The sequence below is a fragment of the Alternaria conjuncta genome (genome assembly GCF_024043145.1).
Source record: "Alternaria conjuncta strain BMP 0040 chromosome Unknown scaffold_1, whole genome shotgun sequence".
Lineage (NCBI taxonomy): Eukaryota > Fungi > Ascomycota > Dothideomycetes > Pleosporales > Pleosporaceae > Alternaria > Alternaria conjuncta.
Window position 1 is genome coordinate 25,728 of NW_026250090.1, and position 16,315 is coordinate 42,042.

Below are 16,315 nucleotides of genomic sequence, written 5' to 3' on the forward strand. Positions count from 1 at the left end.
ATATGTGGAAAGACGGTGGTGAGGATGTCTGCCGGGTAGTCTCTGATGAGGACAAAGAATATGAGATGGGATCTAGAACGCAATTGCTGAGATGACTGACATGTGGAAAATCTCGGGCGAGTACGTAATCCGGGGTTACAGGGATGAGCTTCTGCAGGAACCAGAAAGAGCCGCACTAAGCGAGCTGCGAACGTGTGCCTCACGCGACGAACCATTGCGAGCAATTGCTTATTTTCATGAATTCATCATTGGATGGCCTTGATCATTACTTATATACCTATGTACTTTGATGTGCATATAGCTTTGTGTAGCCCAGATACATCTCGTTCATTAACCAGTGCCCTCCCAGAAGGCAGCCGCCGCCGCAAGATCATCAACGTTGAGCAGATCGACGCCCTCGTCCCAGAGAATACGCCAAACCGCGTTTCTCGTACCGATCGGGTACGCCGGCTGGTTCCAATACCTGGCCATGATGCCCTTCTCATGTGCCATGTCAAGCTGGCTCCTCAGCGTCTCCAGCTGCGTATCGTTGAACTCCCGCTTGCGCACTTCGCCAAAGGACGACGCAAAGTTTGTGGACGCAATTGGTGACTCGTTTGCGGTGAGGTCGGCATATTTGGAGTCGTTGAGATCAGCAAGTGGCGCGTCAAAGAAGACGTCACGTGGAGACGACGCAAGAACGTCCGAAAGCTGGGTGTTTCCAGTTCCAATGACGGTAACGGGATTCTTGCGCAGATTGGTTCCGTCGTAAGTTGTCAACCAGTCGCCGCTTCGCAGAGGCTCTAAGGCTTCAAGAACAGCGGGCCAGGTCTCATCGGCGGCAGTCTTCAAGTCGATGAAGAAGTAAAGAGTCTGTCCGCTAGAGGTGTCGAATACACCATTCTGCTCGCCTGGCTGCACGAATCGAGTCTTCGGGTTCAGGCGATGCAGAGTGTCGAGAATTGGCTCCAGATAGAGAGACTGGAGAGTGCGCTTGTCGGTAAGGGCAGCAGGCTCATGGCCGACCTATCATTCATTAGCGGTATCGGATGAATTCAAGACGCGTACCTTACGTAGAGCGTGCCATTTAGAAGCCACACATCAGCTTCTGTCGATATAGCACCCTGGCTCAGACCCGAATAGAACGGCACATCGCGCCAGTAATCATTATGGCTGTGGAACGGCTTGGGGATAATCTCCCTCGTAAAATCCGTTGGGTACGTGTATTTATCGCTCTTGTCTGTGTTCTCGAGTATGTTCTTGAGTGGCGTCTGCTGCCCATATGGTGCTGCGCTGCAGAGCGCGGCCAGACTGGCGGTAAGAGCGAAGGAGCGCATGACGAAGGCGACGCGACACGGAAGATGCAGAGCGAACAGGAAAATAAAGCAAGCAATGCAGAAGCTTTATGGACGAAGCGCAACTTCAACGAAGCGATTGAAGGGTGACAATTGACGGTTGATGAGAGTTCGCATTGAAGCTTGTCAACGATGTCACTGGTGGGGACAGCCGTGGACATCCGGCCAATCCGGGCAAGCTGCTCGGCCCGTGGCAGTATGGCTTGCTTCTGGAGGCCTCGTTGCATGGCGACACGTGCAGCAAGAACAACAATCACTCGCCATTCTTCTTCTCGCGAATCTTCGTCGGCAGAAGAACTTCGGAGTATTTGCGATATCGGCTCGGTAGCTGTATGACCGAAGCTTTTGCTGCGCTAAGGCGCTGGCCTATTGGTCGCTACGTGGAATACTAGGTACCGCAGTATTTCCTGCTGATATTTCGCAAATGAGCATTGTAGTTGTTCTTCTTATGTCTGTAGATAATTTGGTAGTCCGAGACACGTCAGCATCAAAGCAGCGTGGTTATCCAGGATGCAGAGCTCAACCTGGGAAGGGTCGCGCTGGAAGCACAAACACGTGTGCATACTATTGCAGGGAACAAACCTGAAAACGGCTTGCAATTGCAACTTCGTCTAGAGCTTGAACATGCTGGGAGACCAGGTCAACGGCGTCTCTAGTGGTGTCTCCGAAATTGATCGCAAGGAATCTGGACGTGGAATTCCTGGTTGTACAACGAGTAGTGGATCGAAAGGCCTTGTCATTACCTAGGTACTCTACTCACACTGCGCCTCTGTAAACAAGACATGTAGTACGGTGTTGCTTACATCAGATGGCTGTGATGTAAATCTTGCTCGCATTCCCCTGAAACCACACCCCATTACCACAGTCTGAGTGTCTTTTCGGTCCTTCAGCCCCACCTGCATCTTCCTTCCAAGATTCAAGCTTCGCACCATGCAATTTCCTGGCCCTCAACGGGACTACATCGGCTTTTCTTTCCGCATCACGGGATTCTGGACGAGATCCTGCAAGATACTAGTGCATTTTGTAAAATCAGGGTCCTGGCCGGGGCTAGTGATAATAATTGGTGGTCGCACGAGCCGTTTCGACATGCAGTAGCCGCTGCAACCACGGTGAACTGTGACCAAGCGAGACGGCAAGACCCTGTAGTCATCTGCATGTACTTGTGGGCTCGCGCTCGAATTTGAAGCCTTTTCGCGAGGAACTTTCGGTGTGTACGTTGGTGCATGTACGAAGTTGCATGCTGCAGAAGTAGGGAGTATCGTGGCTTGATGGCTAGCATGAGAAGTGGCCGGTGAAACCTTGGAATTGCGTGATGAGAGGCGTCAAGGTCAATGCGTCGTACCGAGGACGTCCAGGGTCAAAGTCCACGCGTCAACGTTGCCACGGGTACAGGTTGAAAGGAGGTTGAACGACCACCACGGAAACTAAAAGTGACCAATATCACGAAGGAAGAACATGTCACTCAAATGGGTAATTGTAAATGATGATTTAAATCTCCTGATAGAGACGTTGAATTGATTGAGATAAAGAGAATATCGTTGAATCGATCCAACACCGTGATGTGCATGCCATTGGCGAAAGCCATATGTAGACTCCCAAACGCCAGGCTCTCTCGTAAATAAAGTCAGATCAAAGCGTGATCTTTAACCATGCATCGCTAATACAAATAGCGTCTCAGACGCTTGAAATGAAGATGGTTGTGCAATGTACAATCAAGATGATTGTTATGAGCTGGCGGAGCTGACAGAGTCGGAAGACGATGCGCCGCTTCGTCGACGAGCAGAGTCGGTGGCAGTGGTGAGCTGGCGCTTAGTGTGCTCGTGCATGATCCTGGTATTGTTAGTGACTGATACGAGTCATGTGCAACAGTAACAACATACCTCTGGTAGTCGGTCATGGCCCGGTCGGGGTCATTGAGGTCGAAGTTGTTGGCAAAGTTGTGCTGAGCGCTCATGGGCTCCGAGAAGCCGTCGGAGACGTAGACTTGTTGGCGGTTCTCAGTCATGGCAGACATTGTTGTAGATGTGTAGTTGAAGTTGTGATGGAGGCAAGATAGTAGAAGCTTAAGTAAGATAAGATGTGTGCGGAGGGTGTGCTGGAGATCGAGGATTTGTATGTGAATCGATGAGCTGGGTGCTGTTGATGGGATCTAGAGAATCAGCAAGCGGGGTGCGAACTATATACCCTCCTGCGTCTCACAACGCACGCACAACAGAGGCGGACGGAACGACTTGGCCCATCATGACTGCGCAAGGCAAGAGATCGGCCCATGACTGTCGGCTCAAAGAAGTGATCCACCATGACCAGCGCGCTAGTGGGCCGCCAGCTTCGAGGCTTGCAATCAGAGATCTACAGGGTCCTTCTATGTTGGGCTGTGGTGGCCTTGTCCACCAATCACCGGCTTCCGATACTCACATCCCCGTTTGCGGTGGGTCTGGTACCTGGGCATCACGACTTCCGGGCTTGCTGATGATGTCGGCAATGACGGGGGTGCTGGGACAACTGTTTAGGGGACTTTCTAGCAGCAGGGCAGGCTGGCCATTGACAGCGGAGGATAGGCGTACCGCGTCTGTTGACTGGTGTCGCGACTTGAGGGTCAGGCGGTACATGGCAGCACATGCCCAGCGTCCTGTCTGAGAGCCGCCGAGCGGCAACTGTTGATTTCGCATGTTGCTTGCTATTTTCCCCATAGTAGGCTATCGACTTCGGACTCACCGTGAGGCTCACCCAGCTGCCATGACGCAGAAGCTATGTCAACATTCCAGCGGCACGGCTGTCTGCACGCTTCGTGGAGCACCGAGTCCGCCCAGCGACGTCACACCTCCTCCTTCGCTCAACTTCGAAACTCGCATTCCACAAGGGCTGCAGCCCAGCAAAGTGGAAGATCCCTCCAAGCTCCAGCGCCCCAAAGTTTCCGTGCACCAGAGAACGTCATCTTATCCTAGTACGGCAGAGATCGGCCCGGCGCTCCTGCATGGGCTATGTATAAGCGGGTCTAGCGGAGGGCTCGCAAAAGCAGGGTCTCGCGCTACCGCATACCCGTTGCGTTCATAGCCCCCACCCAACCGCTCAGCGCAACATGTTCTGGCGCAACATCGTCACTTCTGACGTTTGTCCGTGTGACGGCTTCATCTCAGCCACTGCCATCGTCATGCAGGGTCTTTACCAACCGCCCCGGCCACCAACGACGCAGGTACCGCCCGGTCACGATGTCTTCATTACGCTGCCGCCTTGGGCATCTTGGAGCGCGCCGTACTGCTAGGATACCGAGGCTGGCAACTCTCTGGGTATGGTTGTGTATTCTGGGCTTCGTACGCCCAAGGCTGGAACGACCACGAGGGGAGATCCACGCAGAATCTTCAGAGGCCACATGTCCAGGCTTGTGATCATCACCCTGCCCTCCAATCGAAAATGTGCAATTAATCTAAGCAAATGACAGAGGCTGCGACCCACGAAAGATGATCTTCACGCTGCATTATCTGCCTGTCAAATTAGATGCGGCTGCCTATTTGACATGTTCGAATCGAAGATGTGGTTCTTTATTTTCGAGTATGTTCGATCCCCTGGCCGAATTCCCGATGCCGCTACCCTGCGTCTAGACCCTTCCTGCCAGATTCGCATCTCAATTTTCCCATTCGCATCATCGCTCTGAGACCGAGCGCGCACAACACATCGCGACTCCGTATGAGGATCGAAACCACCTCCCTTTGACGGCTCTAGCCCTCTTACAACCGCGCCTAATGGACGTCATGTCAACCCGCAGATCTGCATCCACGTTGACGGGTTTGACCACCCCACAACGCTTCCTAGCTAGAGCCCCATGATGCTGCTCGCTACGTTTTCACGACAACGCAGGGAGGTGCGGCTGTTTGCGCGTTTTGTGGGCTATGATGCTGCTCGTGGAGTTGCGGCTTGCATCACCATGGATGCCAAACCTCCAGTGGAACTGTCCCGGGAAGTAACGTCAATCCGGAACATGTGCCGAGTTCATCGTCATCGGCACTGACTGATGTTTCGCGTCGAGCTTAGCTCTGAACGAGTCAAGGGCATGCGAGTGACGCAAGAAGCCTTCCCTTCCAGCTCGCTCAGCTCGCTGCTACAGCAACTGTCACTTCGGGAACTCAGCTCGAGCCTGTTCAATATTGCCTTAGGATTCTTCGAGACTCCTACCCGTCAATACAGCGCTGACCACCCCCCGTTGTTCAGATGTGATGTCATGTCGCTTATTTTTGAAAACGGTGGCAGGACAGTCGTTCTCGAAATAGATCGGCATCGAAAACGATCGACAAACACACCACCACATTTAATGCCCTTAACAGACCTCGTCATCAGGCGAGGTTCCCGCTTCGCCAGAGCAGCCGCAGCGCCGTACCCACTTACGGCATGACATAGCCGCTGGGTCTTGAGGCCAGAAAGCCACTCAGACATGACATAACCGCACATTTACTGGGATTAGGGACATGAGCAAGGTGCATGACGCTGCTGCATCGAGATCCCTCTGCCAGGGATAATGCAAGCCACCAAATTGTTTTGCGCAACGCAAAGGTGGGTTTGCGTAACTGTACAGGACTGCGAATGACGCACTACGAGCAAGTCTGATGAACGGTGTGTAACAGGGAGCGATCGAGCCTCTGTTGCTGCTCCCACAGTGTTGTTGGAAGGAACTCTTCAGTTTTTGGTCGTTGCAACCAGCCATGCCCCAATTCCCCTTGGGCAGAAAAGATGTACCGACCCGGTGTCATGGCCTTAGTCAATCTGGGAACGTCACATACACATGTCCAGCTAAGACAAGATCACACTGAGCACTCTGTCAAGCCGCTGGCACTACACGCCTATGCTGAAGTCCGCAACGCCCGATACCCGCAAACGTACCTTTAGGACACGATGTCCGCTTCCCAACGATCCTGCCTCTCGATACATCGCAGCGTTGCTCAGCAACACGTCGACCGAATCTTACGATCGCATTACGGCCTATCTCATCGGATCATAACACATAGCCACGTTCAGGTGCTGCTTACATGCAGCTACCCGTTCTGTGGAGGGTAGAAGACTGTATTGCAGATATCGCCATGTACAAGCTGCAACACAGTACACATGAAACTGTTGGCAGGTTTGCTGAAGACATTCATCACTGGTTTACACGTGCCACATCTGGGCGTTGCTACTGGGAATAACCTCGGCCGTTCGTGGACGATACCAGGAAATCATTCGTGGTTGTATCTTCAGTTTCAACCTCGCTTCAGGCAGCAACAACATTGCTCGCCTTCTTCTTCGCCTCAAGCGTCTCCTCTCTCCACTTACCCACTTGTTCTATCGCCTTACCTGGATCCATCTTGTGCATCAACAGATAGCCCTGGACTTCCGCCGGCGAGAAGACCTTCTCCGGTAATGCATCAGCAAACTGCTGTGCCATCTCCGCTAGCTTGTCCGGCTCCACGACGGCCGCGATAGACTTCTTAGGAATAACAATATCGCCGAGCCGGTCTTTCTTTGCTCCCTGTGTAGGTATATGGCTTTTCGTTGTGACTTTGGGTGCCTGGGTAACGTTGGGTGTGGGGTTATCGTTGCTGAACATGCGCATGTACGTGTCGCGAATCTGATCGCGCGTGGCGAGCGTAAAACCAATCTGCATGTCGACGCGACCTGGTCGGGTCAAGGCGTCGTCCAGCTTCTCTGGGGTGTTAGTAGTCATGATGAGCACGTGGCCCTCGTGAGAAGCGGCGCCATCGATGCAGTTGAGGAGTCCGCTCAGACTGATCGATCCTTGAGCTCCTCCTGACGCTTCTGTGTAGGCTGCATTTCGTGACGATGATGACGGTGATGCGTTACTGAATTCCTCTTTGACTTCTTCCTGTGGGGTATCTTTGGGCAACATTGGAGCAGGGGCTTCTTTCGCCGGCTCTTCGTGCGGTACAGGCTTGCGAAGATAGCCGAAAAATAGCAAGGCAACCTTGAAAGGCCACGCAAAAATGCTGAACACCTTCCATATGACACTTGTCGGAGTGTCCTGTATCTCGATTTTGGGTGCGTCAACAATGGGTGTGACATTTTCCATGGCCACAACCGGAGGCGGAAGACCTTCACGCCTAATACCCGCAGCGTCAATGTCTTCAAGAAGAAGAAAGCACCGGCTAGGAAGGTCGTTGAACAGGGCACTTAGCTCGGACTCGGAAATTCCGTCATTAAGCGAGAGACAGTATATGTTCAACCCAAAAATGCCAGCCAGAGCGAACGACAACGACGTTTTACCCGTTCCCGGGGGTCCATGAAAGAGATAGCCACGGCGATGTGGGATACCACGTGCCGCATACCAACGCGCTGTAGAGGGGTTGAGATACTCGTTAATATCCCCAACAATTGCGCCTTTCTGCTGTAAGTCCAGCGATACGGTACTCAGTGGTCGCGATGGACGTCTGGACGACTCTTTCCAGTACCGTTCCCCACTGTGCTTCTGTCCAGGCGCTTGGTAGATCGTGGTAAGCGTGTTGGCTTTGTTAAGGCTCCACCTCTTAATGTACACGATGAGCTCCTTGACAGGCAGCGCATCCCTACCCACACAGGTGATTATAATCTCCTCATCAAACTCGGTGATTTTTTTATCGTCCTTCTTCTTGACCCGCGCGAAACTGAACCATCGCCCTTCATGGCGGAAGTCGTAATGACCATAATTAGGTTGGTACATCGGCGGTATATTACCCGACCATTTCTCGTAGTTGAAAATGCCACGTTCGTCCAGTACGTCGTCGTCACCGCCTATGTCTTCGACTTCGCTAACCCATTGCGTAGCTGCAGTCAGATGTCTACTAGACGTCGTCATGCGCTGCACTGCTATCCAGCTCATGACGTGGTCAAACAGTACGTCGGACTCATCGATCGCGATGGATGCCGAATTATATAAGTAGAAGTAGTAGCATATCTTGTCGTAGCTAAATGTGCCTCCATAGTAAAAGCCCAATATGGCTAGCCAGAATGTCACAAAGACTCCGATGTCGAATCCAAGGTAGCGAGATGTTAGATGCGCAATAGTGCTGTAGCCTGGAATAAACAGCTCTAGAACGGTCGACGGGATGCTGCCGCTGGTGATATTGCTACCAGTAGAGTTAAACTCCGACACAATGGCCTGGAAGCGCGAGAAGTCCATCGCACAATAAGTGTATGGGTACTTTTGTCCTGGGTTGTTGAACTTTGTGGAAAGACTATAGAGCTGTAGGTCGCTCGTGCTTTTATAGTAGAGGGGTTCTAGGTGTGTGGAAGGAAGCCTAGAAGGCAGTAGTCATGGCTAGCCAGTGCGCTCTCCCCGACGTAGATAGTGAATACAACGAAAGAGGAAGGCTTCAATCTGTGGAAATAAATCTTAGTCAAGCCCACAAAACCGTGCTAGTTTGCTAAGATAGGAGCAAATGCTTGTTACGTGTAGGGGGATTGGTTCACTCGACAGCGATACTGCAGCGGATACATGTACAGAAGTCAGCTCCCCGCGGTTGATTCTCATGTCTCGTACCGGACAACGCATCGTGTTTCAAGATTTTTCGGTGACCGAACGGTGATGCTGGACATGTTGCTCGGACAACACTACGTAAATGACCATTACCAGAAGCTGGTCATCTCGATTTGCATGAATCGTGGATAATTACAAAGTTGTCGACGCAGTTGCAAGTCACTGGATGCAAAGGATGTTCCGTTATACGTTGGTGCCAATCTATTCGTACCCAGTGCATCATGAGTAGACAAAGATATATGTCTGTGGTTGAATACTGCGAGTCGTACCTAGTGACGACGTAGCCGAGCGAGTGAGGCCGACGTTGATACATGAGGAGGCTCGAACGAATGATCAAGTCGCATTGACCTTGGGGAACAAGAGGATAGGTAGATGCATGGCAGACATGTACGTACCTTTGCGCATTGAATGCTCAAGTAACAGTCATAAACAAGTATCAAGTCGAGACAGCACCACAGACCCAACAGGCAAAGGTCAATCGACTCACCAACGCACACACTACAAGGCATAGATCAGACACACGTCGTCATAACAAAGCAAAAAACAGATTCAATGGTATCGTGCGCAAATCTACATCTCTCCTTTGTTTCTAAGATCCACTTTCTTTCTTGTCCCTACAAGGGGGCACAAGCTGTGATCTGGCTCAGCCTTCCTACAGCCTTCCCCAAACACACACCAACCCAACAGTTTCAAAACAGAATGGTACAGAAAGGTAAAGGGAATCAGACAAAGAAAAAGGTTTTTGCCCTCGCCATAGCTATGTGTCTTGCCAAGTGATGTCAATCCGCGCGAACCCCGGCTGCCCCCAATGGAGGGCCGAGAGGAAGGGATGCTAGAAGCTAGGCAGGAGGGACCAAGTGTCTCCTCTATTGTCGTCGTGTGCTGTCGTAGAAGAACGCCGATGTGCATGCAAGAACCGTTTATGCTTTGGGTTGCTTATCGTCAAAGTCTTTTTTGTTTCATTGAAAAGTAAAGACTTAGTTGCGGCCCATGTGACCGTGGTCGCGGCGGTGCTTGTGTGCGTGTCGGCGGCGGTCAGCACCAACAGTGGTGGTGACGACAACCTCAACAATGGCAACCTCGTACACGACACCGTCCTTGGTGTAGGTAGAGGTGGACACAATTTCGTCGTCCTTCAGGGCGTTGGCAATGTCGGCAATGGGGGTGACGACGGGCGCAGCGTAATCGGCCATGGAGGAGGAAGAGGAGGACTTGGTGACCATGGAGGAAGGGCTCTCGACGTTGTAGACAGAGATACCGCCGCCACCGAGGGAGTGGGCAGGAGCGTAGGACTGAGTAGGGACAGGGGCAGAGGCAGAGGAGGAGATGGGCTTGACGGGCTCCTCGTCGTCCTTGTCGCCTCCCTCGAGGGGAGAGGCGTACTCGGGTCCGTATTGAACCTTGACGTTACCGCAGAGGCCGTTAGAAGGACCAGCGCAGTCGTCGATGTCGAGAATCTTGGGCATGTCTTGGATCTTGCACGTGGCTTGCTCGGCCTGGGTCTGGAGGCTTCCGGCGAAGACAGGGCAGTCCTCAACGCGACCAGAGAGGTTGGTGCAGGTCTCGACAGCTTGTTGGAGGGTATCGATGTTCCAGCCGTTGATGAAATCAGCGTGGTATCCGTAGGCTGATTCTAGTTAGTAATTGGCTCGTAAGAAAGCTAGCATGTGGACTTACCAGTGGGGTCACCGTTGGAGAATGTGAATTGACCAGGCATGCCCTTGAACTTGTTGGTGTTCCAGATGGTCTCGTAGAAGAGCGTAGGGTAGCGCTTGTTGTAACCTTCAGGGCACTCGCCACCGTCGACCATGTTGGGGTAAGCCATGTGGCTCTTGTGGTCAGGAGCGGTCGCATCGCCGTTACCGCATGAGGGGAACATGATCTCAGCACGGATACCGTCGGCGCAGTTCTCGTCCATGTACTCCTTGTCAGGGAGGAAGTGACGGTAGCGCGAGCCCTCGGGAGCCCTGCCGTAGTTCATGCAGTTCATGCCGATGGCCTTCTGGCCAAGAGACAGCTGGGTCATGTCGTCCGCAGTCCAGGAAGAGGTTGGCGGGTCAGGAACGGGACCGGTGAAGTTGCGGAGACGTGTGTCACCAGCGAGCATCTGGAAGCCCTCGGGGAAAGCCTCCAGGTTGTCGCCGATGAGAAGGTAGTATGCGAGCATACCACCGATCTGAGGAACGATCTCGGTCTTTCCATTCTCGTGGACGAAGTGGAGGGAAGGGGTCCAGTAGGCGGACTTGTCGTCGTCGAACTGGCACGAGGTGCACTCCGACTTACGGAGCATGTCATAGGTGGTCGTCTCGGCGAAGTCTGTCAGCTGTTAGCAAACTGTATTATCCGCGAAACAGCCCCTGCCTCAGGCGCCCATATGGAGAGTCGTTGCATGAATGATTCGCGTGGACCTTGTCATCTTGGGGTCCCCTTGTTTGGACGTTCCCTGACAGATCCAGAACACATGCTCACTCATCATACGCCTTGCCAAGAGGGCCGAAGCAGGAGGGGGCGGTCTTCACTTACTGCTTCCACCGTGGATGGTGTGGCTGTGGGAGGAAGCAGTTCCCTCATCGACGATGGGGTCGAGACGCGCAAGCGCAGTGCGATCGGTACAGGGCATGCGCCAGAAGGCGCTGGCAGTGCCCGAGAGGACGGCCGCCGCGTAGAAGGGTGCGAAAGACTTCATGGTTGAATGGTCGGTCGACTTGAATTGGGAGGGGAGTCGGTGGTTGAGTAGTCTTGCGAGAAGGTCGGTTGTTGAGACAAGGTGAGTGCTTTTTTCACTGTGCTGGTCGGAGGGGATTCGAAGTCGCTTCCGGATAGGTTGACGAAGTGAATAACTCAGGCGCCAGGACTCTCCTGCGCTTCAAGAAGATAGACCTAGAAAGGAGTGTAGCGTTGTCGCGAAGACAACTAGTTGGATGGGTAGCGAATGTTGCTGGCGGTGCCAAAGGAGTGACAAGGCGAAGGAAAGGACGCAGTAAAAGAAGGACGGGAGAGATGGGGAAACGGGCGGTTATCACGCTGGAACGGTGCTAGAGGCTTCTTTTAGGGGAGATGAAGGCATACTTTGGTTTAGCGAGGTGAAACCCTAGATTAGTACGTGGAGCATGGGACGTCCTGGGAGCGTGCTGCCATGCTCTCGTTGGACCGTGAGGCGCTGCGCACCGGCCGCTAGTCCAGGAACAGTAAGCTGAAACATGTCAGTTAGGGGATCCTTCACATGGATAAGCTGAGTACCGGCCGGCAGCCTTGCTGGGCCAAATGAATCGGGCACGCTGATGAGCCGCATTGTGTGGAGGCGGCGCTGGTGATGGTGGTGATCGTGAAGCATCCGCGCCGCTCCCGTCGTCGACGCTGCTGCTCCAACGTCTCATGTCCAAGGCGATCTACTCCACCCTCGCGCACCTGGCTCATCTGCGTATTCGGTAGGTAGTCGCACGTAACACCGGCCGGCGTGCCACAATGAGGCCGGATCATCGCTTGCTGTCGTCTTTGTTTGGTATAGGTAGTCTGGGTACCTGAATTGGCGGCAAGCCGTGGCCCGTTGCAGCATCGCAATCTCACAGGCCGCCGCTCCCACTGGCAGACGGTCCCGAAGTGCTGCACTGGCGGCGGCGACATCATGGCGACCCACTGAAATGGCACATCGCAATTGCAATGCGGGTGTCGGCAGTGGCGTCTATGTCATCGCGATAAACCTCCTTTTCTTTTACGATAGGGGCGGCTGATCTCTGGCCACCTGCTGTTCTGCGGCTGTTTGCACCACGCCAAAACAACGCTGCCACTGCTGGCCCCCTCTCTGTAGTAGTCGGTGAGCGGCTGTCTGCCTCCATTCGCGCGGGACCCCGGGACAGCGAGATTGCGCCAACTGGCTCCAACCGGCGCGGCAATAACGCGGCGAAGCGTAACTCTCGTTCGCCATTTCGCTACTCTGCTTGGTCGCTTGGTGGTGACTTGTCACGACACGGCGTCCTGCCTGTGGTCCGAAAGCAGCCTCCTCGTGCGGCACAGCATCGCACGACCTTCTTCACGACCTCGCTGCTCACGAGCGCACGCCGTGGTTGGACGCAAAGCATAAGCGCCACGCCCCTCGCCTCGTGTGCTGTAATTCCCGCCCCGGCTCCATACAGCCTATCGATAGTGAATTTTCGTTCCTGCAGTAGCGCTCACCACGGCGTCATGTGCTGCGCCTGGCTAAACTATCTCCTGTTCTGTGATTTGCCGGTGCTATTCTCGCGCCCTCATGCGAAGCTGATCCTCTTCTCAGCCTCCCTGAGCTAGGACATGAGACGAAAACACACCAACTACTCGGTGGGACTGTGGGACGAGAATAGTGCAGGAACTATATTCGTGCTCGTATAGTTGAGCACTACGCCAGCAGGAGCAATCACTACACCAGCAGGAGCAGGCACTATACCGGCAGGAGCAAGGCACTACACCTGCAAGAGCTGAGCGCAGCGCCCCTCGCTCACTAAGGGACATCGCAGCAGCACGAACGAGGCTGCTCCAAGATTAACCTGTCACTCGTCTCACACCTCCCCTCCTGTCCTCGCCTACAAACACAACACTGCCCTCAAACCCAGATCCTTGATGACATTCTCAGGCAGATATGTAAAACACGCCTTCGCTCAGGTACCCCGCCTCTCCTATTGGCCAAAACCCCCACAGCATGTCCGAAAACGTTTCAAGGCATGAATTTCTGGAACAAAGTCAAACTCATGCTACCCTCGACTTGCGTTGGGGGTTGTGCGAGGCAAGGATCAGCATGTGTAACTCCACCGTCATGTCTGCCGGATGTGCTAAGATTTGTCACCCAAGGCATGCAGATCAAGCAAGGAAAGCTGTGTATCGATAGGGCACCCCTCGATGGTGATCCACGAGTCCTGCGCCCGATTGTTCCACAGATAGTGTGACTAACTACGTTGCTCCTTGCTGCTACCTGCGCCGCAGCCACATGCCTTGCCCGAGCCGTGGATCTGCGACACCTGGGGAAGACTATGTGGTATACATCAAGGGGAGAAGGGATGTGTGCATGGGCGGCCCGCATAGCACATCATTCACCGTACCATCGCATGTTGCCCTTCTCCCACGTCTACGCTGGTTTGCATTGACCGTGGATCCCCAGGCAGGAAGTGATCTTTTAATATTCTTTTGGTTCGATCGATCGATCCGACGTAGCGTATACTGCCCTGTGAGATGAGCTCGGGCTGGCCTAGGAGAACGTTGCATCCGAAGACGTGCTTCCCTTCCGTTGACGGTTGCACTGACAATGCGCTTCATATGTCATTCAAATATATGCTTCATGTAGGGCTGCTGTGATGAAAGGAGGGGAAGACGTCATTTTCAAAGCAAATCGCTAGGGCCGTGGCGCGAGGGGCAGACATAGCATCCGTTCTACTCTATCCAGTGTCGCGATGCACATCTCTATCTTCCTGCAAGTGATCATCCACCCTCCTACCCCATCACAACTTAGCCCCATCTCTCAACGGAATCTTCTCCCAAGCTTCCGCAAATCCACAACTCCTCACCCAATGCGGCTCACCCGCCTCCACACTATCCACAGCCATATGCCCCAACTTCCTCCACATATCCCCTTGAACCAGCACTCCTTCTTTCCCCTCCCATTTCTTGCACACAGCCTCGGCATTTGCAATTGCCCTCACAAGCTTGCAGGCATGCCCATCATCCTCCACATTATTCACCCTCTTGATAACTTCGTCCATACCGCTATCCTTCGTGGGCGCGTAGTCGGTAATTTCATCCACGAGGAGAGTTGGACAGCCGCGCGAAACGTACATTGTGATATCCATCCAGATCTTCCATTCTAGAAGTCGGCGTTGGATCGCTGGAGACAGGGAGGAAGAGGGAGACAGGAAGGCGGAGAAGAAGATACTCGAGTTTAGGCAGTGGATGAAGTAGAAGTCGAATTTGACTTGATGGGGTGGGCGTTGCGCAGCGGCGGTGTAGTAAACTGTTGTTGAGTCGTGTTAGTGTGATGTTGATGGAACAGTGTGGAACGGAATGGAGAAGGAGAAGAACTGCTCACGTACCAACGGCGTTGATCATCTCAGCTGTCTTTTTCTCTAGTTCTTCTTCTTTGACAGTATACTGCGTGGCATACTTGATCATCTCCTCAGGCGCTCTTTTGATTATTCCATCTCGAACCTTGTTTCCATCGTCCCAGTGCGCGGCTTTGCTCAACTTGTCGTCTTTCCTACATTCCTCCAGTATCTGCACGATTGTCTTCCTCGGTCCATCTTTGCTTCTGCTTTCTTTAGCAGCCTTTTCGCACCCAAAGAACAGCGATGCTATCCAGTTATCGTGTACGGCGGCCTGCGCTAGCGCTTCCGCGATAATGGCGGGCTGCTGGAACTCGATGCCAAATCCAAGATGTATGATGGGATGCAGAAACCCAGCAAACATGCGCGCCAGCATATCGTCTGCAAGCTCGGTTTCAGCAAACAGATGCTCCTGCAATACATGTTGCCACCCGCTTTTGTCTATCTCTTGTTGGAAGTAGACAAGGAAATCGTGGTAGTATTTTTCCTGCCCGAGGTAGGACTTGAAGCACTCCGGCTTGTGCATATCATTGACAATAGATTTTTCGAGGGGTTCTGATGGGCGTTGATAGGATACATTTACGTCGTATGCTTTTTGGAGTTCTTCTGGCGAAGCGTTGAGCGCGAACAGAGTGAGGAGATGATGGGCGATGTGGTTCTAGATGGACTGGTAAGCCTTGACACATGTTGATGTCACTTGCATATCTTACATGGAATCCGCTCTGATTGAAGAAGATGTGATGCTTATCGTGGTTGGCTTGCAAAAGCTGGCTCGCCTTTTCTGCGCTCTCAGCCTTTAGTCCTTTGACGTAAAACTGGGGCTTCTGCGAAGCCTCGAGATGAACCTTTGAACCGGTAGCCATGGCTCTCAGTGAACGTGTAGGACCGTGTTGTTGTAAGCGTGGGATATGCTTGTATGCTGACGATGGATAGAATCTCAGTTTGTGGATGGTCGACAAAGCGCGTGCAGTTTGTGCGAACATCTACAAGAGAGCTGTTCAGCCTGCCTGAAGGTCTACGTATGTAGTAGGGCGATTTACGAGTCTTGGATGTTGCATCCTTATACGTTTAGATGTCGTACATATGGGAAGCGCAAAGTCGGAGTTGCGATGCGATGGCTATGACGTCTGTGGGGAACCCTGTCTCGCCTCGGGGACCAACCCTCTCCGTTGCGGACCTCCGCTCAACGTAGAAATGTCAGCTCGGATCTTTCGGTGCTTACGCAACGCGAGGTTACGAAGACAGTTCAATTTCCCCGCAATTGTTCCTAATGCTTTAGTTGCCAAGATCGTACAAGTATAGGTGCTTGGATGATTCAGATTGGACACGTCAAACATGCTCTTATCGTTGGTAAATGTTCACAGGTGGCTGCATTGTCGAAGGGAAATATTTTCATTCCAGTACAAACTCCACGTATACGG

At 53.0% G+C, this 16,315-nt stretch overlaps 5 protein-coding genes across 5 annotated transcripts; all 5 read right to left on the reverse strand.

Annotated features, from left to right (window-relative positions):
- Positions 1-330: 330 nt before the first annotated feature.
- On the reverse strand, positions 331-1,316 carry J4E85_000004 (uncharacterized protein; the record flags this gene model as incomplete). The annotated part of the gene is made up of 2 exons (XM_051464298.1): positions 331-1,005; positions 1,053-1,316. The coding sequence occupies 2 exons, from the start codon at positions 1,314-1,316 to the stop codon at positions 331-333; spliced, it is 939 nt and encodes a 312-aa protein (XP_051330819.1).
- Positions 1,317-3,058: 1,742 nt separating this feature from the next.
- Positions 3,059-3,348, reverse strand: J4E85_000005 (uncharacterized protein; the record flags this gene model as incomplete). The annotated part of the gene is made up of 2 exons (XM_051464299.1): positions 3,059-3,164; positions 3,215-3,348. 2 exons carry the CDS (start codon positions 3,346-3,348, stop codon positions 3,059-3,061), a joined length of 240 nt encoding a protein of 79 aa, XP_051330820.1.
- Positions 3,349-6,573: 3,225 nt separating this feature from the next.
- J4E85_000006 (uncharacterized protein) lies at positions 6,574-8,475 on the reverse strand (the record flags this gene model as incomplete). Its single annotated transcript, XM_051464300.1, has 2 exons — positions 6,574-8,260; positions 8,399-8,475. The coding sequence occupies 2 exons, from the start codon at positions 8,473-8,475 to the stop codon at positions 6,574-6,576; spliced, it is 1,764 nt and encodes a 587-aa protein (XP_051330821.1).
- A 1,334-nt stretch (positions 8,476-9,809) lies between these two features.
- Positions 9,810-11,518, reverse strand: J4E85_000007 (uncharacterized protein; the record flags this gene model as incomplete). The annotated part of the gene is made up of 3 exons (XM_051464301.1): positions 9,810-10,459; positions 10,510-11,148; positions 11,356-11,518. The coding sequence occupies 3 exons, from the start codon at positions 11,516-11,518 to the stop codon at positions 9,810-9,812; spliced, it is 1,452 nt and encodes a 483-aa protein (XP_051330822.1).
- Positions 11,519-14,297: 2,779 nt separating this feature from the next.
- J4E85_000008 (uncharacterized protein) lies at positions 14,298-15,757 on the reverse strand (the record flags this gene model as incomplete). Its single annotated transcript, XM_051464302.1, has 3 exons — positions 14,298-14,806; positions 14,886-15,552; positions 15,605-15,757. 3 exons carry the CDS (start codon positions 15,755-15,757, stop codon positions 14,298-14,300), a joined length of 1,329 nt encoding a protein of 442 aa, XP_051330823.1.
- Between the last annotated feature and the right edge of the window lie 558 nt (positions 15,758-16,315).